Genomic DNA, 9,495 nt, shown 5'->3' with positions numbered 1-9,495 from the left:
TTCATCTTTTTTTTTCTTCTCAGAGTTACAGGATGCTTATGATTGGTTATGGCTTGGGTTTACGGATAAGCAGAAGGATAGATAGAGTGTCATAGTACCTGATCAGAGGATTGAAGGAATTTAATTTGTACCTATACAAGATTTTATGAATAATTATTGAAATTAATTGTTATGGATGTTAAGGTTGTAATGATTTATTTTGGCCTTGCATATTCTTTAGGGCTTGCTCTAAGGAGTGTGCGGCCATCACGTATCCGACCCGGGTGTTGGGTTCGGAGCGTGACATAGGGAATATCAATTAAAATGATATTTTTTGATTGTCTGGTAAATATTTATAATTCATGACTCTGGATCTGAAAATTCAGGGGAAGTCTCTTCGTCAATATATCCATCGCAATTGATGGACAAATCAGTTTTTGCAATCTCCAAAAAAACAAACAGAGAATTTTATGAAAGTAGTCCTTCAAAAAAATCTCCCAACACTGTTCGATAATATTTTTTTGTTAAATATTTTATAGCATATATTTCTCTTACATTTCCTAAAATTATTACTATTCATTATGCAGTAGATCGTTCACCATGCCACCCTCAAAAAAATCAAAACTAAGGTGACATAATTCTTAATCTCTAAAATTTTCATATTATTTTATATTTTCTCCAACTTATACAATAATAAATTATTTAAAAATAAATTTACAAGTTGGTGATTAATTTTTTTATCTTTTATTTAACTTCAGTGAAAAAACTTCAACAGATGAAGATTAAAGCAATCTTTGCGTGGGTCATACATTAGTGTGTGTATGTATATATATATATATATATATGCATGTGCTGGCACAATATATACGAACACATGCTCACACATATATAAAAACATACATGCATGGATACAAACACACGCGTGCACCTGCGGGCTTGCACGTACACTCCGGTTCCTTCATCCTCTGAAAGTCTCCTACTCGGAGCCTTCAACCATCTGAGCTTGTCCACAGGCTGGAGACAGAAGCGTACTCAAAGCTGGTGAAGCAGTGATAGGGCCATCTTCACCGAAAGGATGGCTGAGCGGCGTCGGCCGGTCTGGTATCGGCGGCACATCGATATCACCCTCCAGCATCTTCAGCGCCTCCGAGATCGTCGGCCTGAGCGCCACCATCACATGAGCACACAAAATCCCCACCAGCACAAACCTCTCCATGATCCCTTTTGGGTTACCTTCGTTCACCATCGCCGCATCCAACACCTCCTCCACCCTTCCGGACTTGACCAGCTTGGACGCCCAGTCGGTGATCAACGCCGAGTTCGACTCCTCCGATTTATCGAGAGCTTTCCTTCCACTCATGATCTCCAGCACCAAGACTCCAAAGCTATAAACATCACTCTTCTCCGTGAGCTGCCCATAGAGAGCATACTCCGGAGCCAGGTAGCCGTGAGTCCCAGCAACCTTGGAGGTGAGGAGCGATAGCCCCTCGCGGCTCTGCCTTGCGAGCCCGAAGTCGGCCACCCTTGCCCTCATCTCCCCGTCTAGCAGAATGTTTGTTGCTTTGATATCTCTATGATAGATCGCCGGCTTCACTCCATAGTGCAGATAAACTAGCCCGTTTGCCACATCCAGTATGACGTTCTTCCTCTGTGGCCAGGTCAAAGTTGACTTATTTTTTCCAGAATGGCCATCGCCATCCAATGAGGTGGCGAAGATGTGGTCGGCGAGGCTTCCATTAGGCATGTACTCATAAATCAAATACCTTTCTTTCGCTTCTTCGATGTCATCGCTGTCGTTGGTGATGCAGCAGCCTCTCAAGGGAACCAAATTCCGGTGACGAAGGTGGCTGATGATCCCCACCTCGTTCTGGAACTTCTCATCACCACCTTCCAAGTTCAGCTCCAATACCTTCTTGACGGCGACCAAGCTCCCATCGGAGAGCGTCCCCTTGTAGACAACACCAAATCCGCCGCGCCCTACTATATTCCTCTCAGAGAAGTTATCCGTGGCCTTCTCTAGTTCTTCGATATCGTACACGATGGATCCGGTGTTGGGACGCGCGTGGGATCTCGATCTCGAGCTCTGCTGCTGATTCTTGGAAAGCTTCCTCTTTTTCTTCGATTTGAAAAGCCGGAGATAGAGTCCGAGGGCGGAGAGGAGAAGAACGAGGGCGAGGGTGGCGGCGATGGGGGCGATGATGGTGGCCGTGTGGGATTTGGAGTGAGTGGGAGGCGAAGAAAGGGAGGAGAGGGCAAGGCTAAAGATACAGCCGGCGGCGCGGGGGTCCTCGGGGCCGAACTGGTTTGCGACACCGGCGGCATAGTCGACGGCGAGGTACAAGCACTGGGTGGCGTGGGAGACGTTGCCGTCGAGGTCGGTGAGCTGGGCAGTGACGGCGACGCCGGCGTTGGCGCAGGCGTAGCACTCGGTGGGGATGGAGAGGTCGGAGCGGCAGGCAGAGTCGATGGCGGTGGAGGGGCCGAGCTTGGCGGTCCAGTTCCGGCGAGTGAGGATGCCGGCGCAGAAGTCGGGGGTGATGACGAAGCGCTGCGGGGAGGGGAAGCAGGTGTGGACGAGGTCGGAGGGGAGGGAGAGGGCGGAGAGGTTGGAGCTGAAGTCGGCGAGGCAGGCGGCGGAGGCGGTGGCGTTGGGGAGGCGGAAGAGGCCGGTGAGGCGGAGACGCTGGCCAATGGCGATGCCGAAGAGGCTCAGCAAGGTCGTGCAGCAGCTGGTCATGTTGGAGAGGGGAGGCTGGCAGTAGGAGCGGTCCCAGGGGAAGATCCCGACGTAGTTCAGGTCCATCGGGCACTCGTCTGACGCCACCGACGGCTCCGGCGGTGGAGTGCTCGCGAGTAACAGCAAGAAGAATAAAGATCTCCACATCTATCTATATCTGGGAAGGAGAAAAGTGGAGGCAAGAAGGTGGCGCGGCCACGAGTAGCACTACTATTGGGGCGGTGGGTTGTAGTCGAACGGAGCTATGCTTGTTATATCGGCCTCAGGATTTGCATTAGGATGGTAGTTGACTTTGAATTCAGCTTTGCCGGCATTTTCCGGGAGAAATTTGCAGACTTAGGTAAGTCCAGATGGTCAAAGTCCTCCCCGTAGCTAACGCGTCATTCGCACTGGATCACTTTTTTTTTTTTTTTTTTTGTTGGTAGAGATTCTTAGTGGATCACTTCGCAGTGAAAGTTGCGCTCAAGAGGACGGTCAATTCCCTTGAAATTATTGGCATTGGAAATTTATGACTGGTGGATCTAAGATCGCCCGTGATGTCGCAACTCTAACTAAATTTCATCTTGTTTTTACTTACAGAGTCTGTTTCCTAGAATGCAGCTTTAGAGTGGAACTCCCAAAGCAGTAAGTAAGTGTGCGATGACTCAAAAGGCTTATTCTTTTTATTACTTCCAAATATGATAATTGTGGAATGGAGAAGCTACGAATTCAAATGGCAAATTATAACCAATCTCCTCAGGGTGATATGATAAAAGAAATGTGGGTCAAATTGATTTTTGTAGTAAGGTGATTTTTGTAGTAGAATTCACTTCTAATGCACCTTCGTGGATTTTGAAACAAGAGCAATGTGGATTCAGGTAGTCAGATTGTACAGCTGGGGCCAGTTTCTTTGACCGATGATTTTAATTGCACTTCAGATCACGATGTTTACCAAACTAGTAAAAATATATTCATATGAATCAGAAAATAAGATATAAAGAAAAGCTGAAAATACCATCAGCAAAGCAATCCAAAAAATAGTTTCTGTATGATCAGATATTGGTGTTCATTGAATCAACTGCACTATTAGCCTATTTGTAGATGTATTCAATCTTATAGAATAGAAGAGGAGCAATCATTCTCCGATAATCTCATAATAATAGATAAGGATTAATATCAATAGTAAGTGGACTGGAAAGCCGATGAACCATAATCAATGAGTCATTTTTAAGTATAGCATATATTGCCTCCAAATATATTGCCATAAATTTCAATTCTTTCCGTGCAGTATGCAACTCAACTATAAGTACGGTCATCTTAAGCAAATAGACTCCTCTAGCTGCCATTGGAACATCACTCATGTCCTTCTAATAATAAAAGTAGCACCACCATAATTTTTTTTATTCAAAATTTTGCCATCAAAATTCACTTTGTGCAAACAAGAGGTGGTGGCTCTTATAAAAAGCAAATTATTGAAGAATGCATAGAAACTGCAAGATAGAAACCATAGTTTTTCCTTGCTATCAATGGATCCTTCCAAGTAGTAGCAAATTCTTGAACTAAAGTGGATACTTGGAGTAAAATCAATCCTGGACTATAAGAAGCACTTTGGAATACCTGCTTATTTTTAAACAATCAGATCTGATACGCAATATAGGATATCAATACTATTTCGGAGATTCTAGTTCTTTGTTAGAAATTCCTTTTTAACTTAATTTCTGAATAAAATTCTTAATAGATAGTGATGGAATGATATTTGTATCAGTAATAAGAGCTTGTCTTTAAATATGCTTAACTAAAATTATGAGGTTATAGGCTTTCTGATATCATTATTAGTTTATAAGAACCTAAAACTCTAAAGACAATCAAGAGGCTGGACCTTATCCCAATCCATCACTACTATCACCATTTGGAATGGGTATGGAGAGAATTCTATCTGCCACATCTTCAGAAAAATGCTTAGTTATAGATGTATTTATTTGCTCACTGTCCACTATAAGATTTTTCACTTTAAAATTCTGCAATGCTTTGACATCTCCAGAAGTAAGCCATCATGGAATAAAAATATAAGAGATCCATGGATCCTGAACAACATCAACAGAGGCCATTACCAATAGAAACACTTAAGATTAAGAAATACCAATGGAGCCAACGAACACAATTTTCGTCAGATAGGGGAATTATTTTTAGATGGAGAAAAAAAACCTTTTGAGAAAAAGACTTTGAATTCGGCATTGCCGGAGCTTTCATTGAAAAAGAATAAAAAAACAAAAAAAAAAGGCAAATTTGGGGTCATAGCAAAGTCTTTGGTCTTCCTGGTGGTCATAATCATGCCCATATCTCACGGGTCATTCTTACCTGATCACCTCGCAGTGAAAGTTACGCTCAAGAGTGAAGATACCAAATAATGCAATGCTCGCAAAATTTTTGCCATCGGAAATTTGTGACCGGTAGATCTAGTTAATCTGGTCAAGATACCAAAGACAAATACGTTATTTATTAGAATTAGAGGCCCTAGCAAGACTTCTTAAGTGATAGGTGTGTTGGTCTTCTTCCTACCATTTACTCGTTGATGCTTGCAAGCGGACTTTCTAAGGTAGCAACTCTCACTAAATTTCATTTTAATTTTACTTCACAATATGTTTCCTCAAATGCAGCTTTAGCGCGGAACTCCCAGAGCAGTAAGGATAAGTGTGTTATGATAAAAAGGCTTCTTCTTTTTTTTTACTTCAAATTATACGTCAATTGTCGAATGGAGAAGCTACTACTTCAGCTCATAAATTTAACCAATCTCCTCAAGGGTGATTCAAGCAGAATGAGGCCTAACTCTACCTCTAACCACATTCTCTTCCAATAATTATATGAATCTGGAACTGCAGGGAGGGCTTGGCAGCCCTCCTCCTATAACTATGCTAAGCAGTTAATAAGATCTTATGATCGGATATTTGTTTTGTTTCAAGAAGCTAGGCTTTCTAAGGATTCTAAAAATAAGGTTCCCAAAGGTCTGGGATAGCAGTGGCATATGTTGTTTCTTCCAGCAGATGGCTAGTCTGGTGTTTCAATAATTTATAATTGTGAAGAAAAAATATAGGGTAAATTAATTTTTGTTCTAGCAATAGGGTGGCTTTTGTAGTATAATTCACTTCCAAGGCATCTCGGTGGATTTTGGGAGCAGTTTATGAGAGCATTAAAGGATTTTGAAACAAGAGTACTGTAGATTCAGATAGTCAGATCGTACAAATGAAATATACAGTTCGAGCTCGGATTTTCTGCTGTGCATAACACATCATCCATTGTGCGATGGACGGTCGCACGTGGATGCATGCCCGTTGTGTGCGATCGTGCATGGCCGTCCATCGCACGATGGATGGAGTATATTGTATACCGCACGATATAGTGTACAGCAAAAGATTCATGCGGATACAATTCTCTTGGCATTGCGCTTTGGATTGAGATGTTTACCGACCCTCAAAATTAGAGTTTCAAGACTTGACTTTCTAGTCACCTTCCAAAAATACAAGGGCGAGTCCCATGCATATTTTATGAGGCAGGCTACAATAATTAGCATGGCATCACTCCCGCAGTTATTATAGTATCAGAATGTCCAACAGGTACATGCACAAGCATTGATCGTTTTCCCCATTTGTAATCAATCCTGGACCCGGAAAAGCTTGTCCACCCTCCCACTTGCCCTTCTGCTTAAATGTCCCAAGAAGAGCCAAACCCATCACCACTAGAGGTCTGTGGGCTAAACGACATGGGCCTAATATCTAGTTTCATTGTAAGAATGGGCGCCCAAGCAACATATACACAACCAGCATGAGCTAACCTGATGCCGGCATGAGCTAACCTGATCGACACTGCTAGAGCTACTTTGAGATACTTGATCGAGCATGATTAATGTATTCGTGTCTGTAGTCGTGCATCTCAATGCATGATCGGTGCAAGAATAAAAGACCTAAGTCAAGTTCCATGATGAGTGAAGGCACTCATCTTTGGGAACAACCTTGCTTCACATTATCTCAGGTCATATGATATTATGATTTTGGCTACACAACTCACAGCCCAACCATGAGCTGTGTGGACCAACCTGCAGGGCCATCTTAAAGAGCTTGGTTATGGGACAGGTTTGTTAGCCCTACACCTCCTCCTTTTTGGTGGCTTGCAATGAAGAGTGTTCTCTGCTGGATAATTTTATTAGTGCTTGAGATTTACAGCTTTCAATCTTCCAATGTGGCTTCGGACACCAATCAACCAAAATCAATTAAACTTATAGAAGCCGAGTCTATACTTTTGCCAAACTAAATGCTAAGAAGTGATGATCCATTCCACAACTTTTGCCTTGGCACTTCCCCCAACCAAACATTTCCAGCAAAGAATAGATGAAAAAGATTTGTGCGTATGGATCAAAATAAAGTTAGCTGTATCATTTTTTTTTGCCCCCTCAAGCAGTGTAAAATAGTTCATTTGTCTCCTATTCCTTCAATCACCTGAGCATGTATCCAGTGTTGAGACAGAAGCCACTCAAAGCTGGTGAAGCAGTGAAAGCGCCACCTTCACCAAAAGGAGACCCATGGCTGAGCGGCATCGGCCGGTCCGGTATCGCCGGCACATCGATATCACCTTCCAGCATCCTCAGCGCCTCCGAGATCGTCGGCCGGAGCGCCACCATCACATGAGCACACAAAATCCCCACCAGCACGAACCTCTCCATGATCCCTTTTGGGTTACCTTCGCTCACCAGCGCCGCATCCAGCACCTCCTCCGCCCTCCCGGACTTGACCAGCGTCCATGCCCAGTCGGTGATGAGCACCAAGTTCGACTCCGCCGATGTATCCAGAGCATTCCTCCCACTCATGATCTCCAGCACCAACACTCCAAAGCTATAAACATCACTCTTCTCTGTGAGCTGCCCATAGAGCGCGTACTCGGGAGCCAGGTAGCCATGAGTCCCGGCGACCCTGGTGGTGAGGTGGGACTGCCCCTCCCTGCTCTGCCTCGCGAGCCCGAAGTCGGCCACCCTCGCCCTCATCTCTCCATCCAGTAGAATATTGGTGGCCTTGATATCTCTATGGTAGATCGCCGGCTTCACTCCATAGTGGAGGTACGCCAGCCCCTTGGCCACATCCAGTATGATGTTCTTCCTCTGCGGCCAGCTCAAAGGTGGCTTATTTCTTCCAGAATAGCCATTGCCATTCATAGAGGAGGAGGAGGAGGAGGTGAAGATGTGGTCGGCGAGACTCCCATTGGGCATGTAGTCATAAACCAAGTACCTCTGCTTCCCTTCCTCGATGACGTCGTAGTCGTCGGTGATGCAGCAGCCTCGCAGAGGCACCAAATTCCGGTGCCGGAGGTGGCTGATGATATCCACCTCGTTCCGGAATTCCTCGTCGCCGCTTTCCAAGTCCGGCTCCAGCACCTTCTTGATGGCCACCAGGCTCCCGTCGGCGAGCGTCCCCTTGTAGACGACCCCGAATCCTCCACGCCCGATGAAGTTCCTCTGAGAGAAGTAACCCGTGGCCTTCTCCAATTCTTTGATATCGTACGAGATGGATCCAGTGTTGGGCCGGCGATGGGATCTGGAATTCGAGCTCCGCTCCTGGCTGTCTAAAGAAAAGTTCCTCTTTTTCTTGGATCTGGAGCGCCGGAGATAGAATCCAAGGGCGAAGAGGAGGAGAACGAGGGCAAGGGCGGCGGCTATGGGGGCGGCGATGGCGGCGGGGTTGGATTTGGAGTGAGATTGGGAAGAAGTGGAGGAGAGAGCGAGGCCAAGGATGCAGCCGGCGGAGCGGGTGTCCTCGGGGCCGTACTGGTTGACGATGCCAGTGGCGTAAGTGACGGTGAGTTTGAAGCAGTTGTTGGCGTGGGAGGCGTTACCGTCGAGTGCGGTGAGCTTGGAGTTGACGGCGAAGCCGGCGTCGAGGCAGGCAGAGCACTGGGTGGCGACGGAGAGGTCGGGGCGGCAGGCGGAGTCGAGGTCGGGGGTGGAGCCGAGCTTGGCGGTCCAGTTCTTGACGGTTTCGATGCCGTCGCAGAAGTCGGGGGAGATGACGAAGCTCTGCGGGTTGGGGAAGCACTTCGTGACGATGTTGGAGGGGAGGGAGAGGGCGGAGAGGTTGGAGCGGAAGTCGTCGAGGCAGGCGGCGGAGGCGGTGACGTTGGGGAGGCGGAAGTGGCCAGTGTCGCGGACGCGCTGGGCGAGGGAGATGCCGTAGAGGCTCAGCAGCGTCGTGCAGCAGCCATTTATGTTCGTGATCGGGGAGACGCAGGAGGAGGGGTTCCAGGGGAACGTCCGGACGTAGTTCAGGTCCAGCGGGCACTCGTCCGCCTCCACCGCCGGCGCCGGCGATGCCAGCAGGAATACTAAGAAGAATACCGATCCCCACATCTCTCCCTCCCTCCCTCTCTCTCTCTCTCTAATCTAAATGTAAGAAGGAGATATGTAGGGTGATGCGTATTGAGATGGGAGGAAGGGTAATTTGGGGATGGAATCGGGGAAGAAGAAGGCGGTAAGTCAGATGGGGCGGCCGGGTGTGGTATGAAAATAATGCTTTTGGAACACAACGATGTTACCAAAGCCGTTCTATTGCCACGTGGAAATAGTTAATTGGCTTCTTAACCCTGCGTTGGACCGACGCTTTGATTCGGCTGGTTTTACCGTGGCATATAGGATATTTGGTAATATCGTGGGGATGGATGATGTTATCATTTGGAATTTGGACGGGAGCTGGAGCCGCCGGGTGGACGTGGCTGGCAAACAATAAAGAAATTTCCAATGGATGACCGAAGGCCGTCACCCG

General features: G+C 46.5%; 2 protein-coding genes across 2 annotated transcripts; both read right to left on the bottom strand.

The window, feature by feature from the left end:
* Window positions 1-916: 916 nt before the first annotated feature.
* LOC140854704 (probable receptor-like protein kinase At1g11050) lies at window positions 917-2,863 on the bottom strand. The gene has a single exon (XM_073250753.1). It carries the CDS (start codon window positions 2,861-2,863, stop codon window positions 956-958), a length of 1,908 nt encoding a protein of 635 aa, XP_073106854.1. The 3' UTR covers window positions 917-955.
* A 3,994-nt stretch (window positions 2,864-6,857) lies between these two features.
* Window positions 6,858-9,145, bottom strand: LOC140852570 (probable receptor-like protein kinase At1g11050). The gene has a single exon (XM_073245967.1). The coding sequence runs from the start codon at window positions 9,081-9,083 to the stop codon at window positions 7,182-7,184; it is 1,902 nt and encodes a 633-aa protein (XP_073102068.1). The 5' UTR covers window positions 9,084-9,145; the 3' UTR covers window positions 6,858-7,181.
* Between the last annotated feature and the right edge of the window lie 350 nt (window positions 9,146-9,495).

The sequence above is a fragment of the Elaeis guineensis genome, chromosome 1, assembly GCF_000442705.2.
Source record: "Elaeis guineensis isolate ETL-2024a chromosome 1, EG11, whole genome shotgun sequence".
NCBI lineage: Eukaryota > Viridiplantae > Streptophyta > Magnoliopsida > Arecales > Arecaceae > Elaeis > Elaeis guineensis.
The sequence above is the reverse complement of the archived record's forward strand: the minus strand, read 5'-3'. Positions and strand labels throughout refer to the sequence as shown.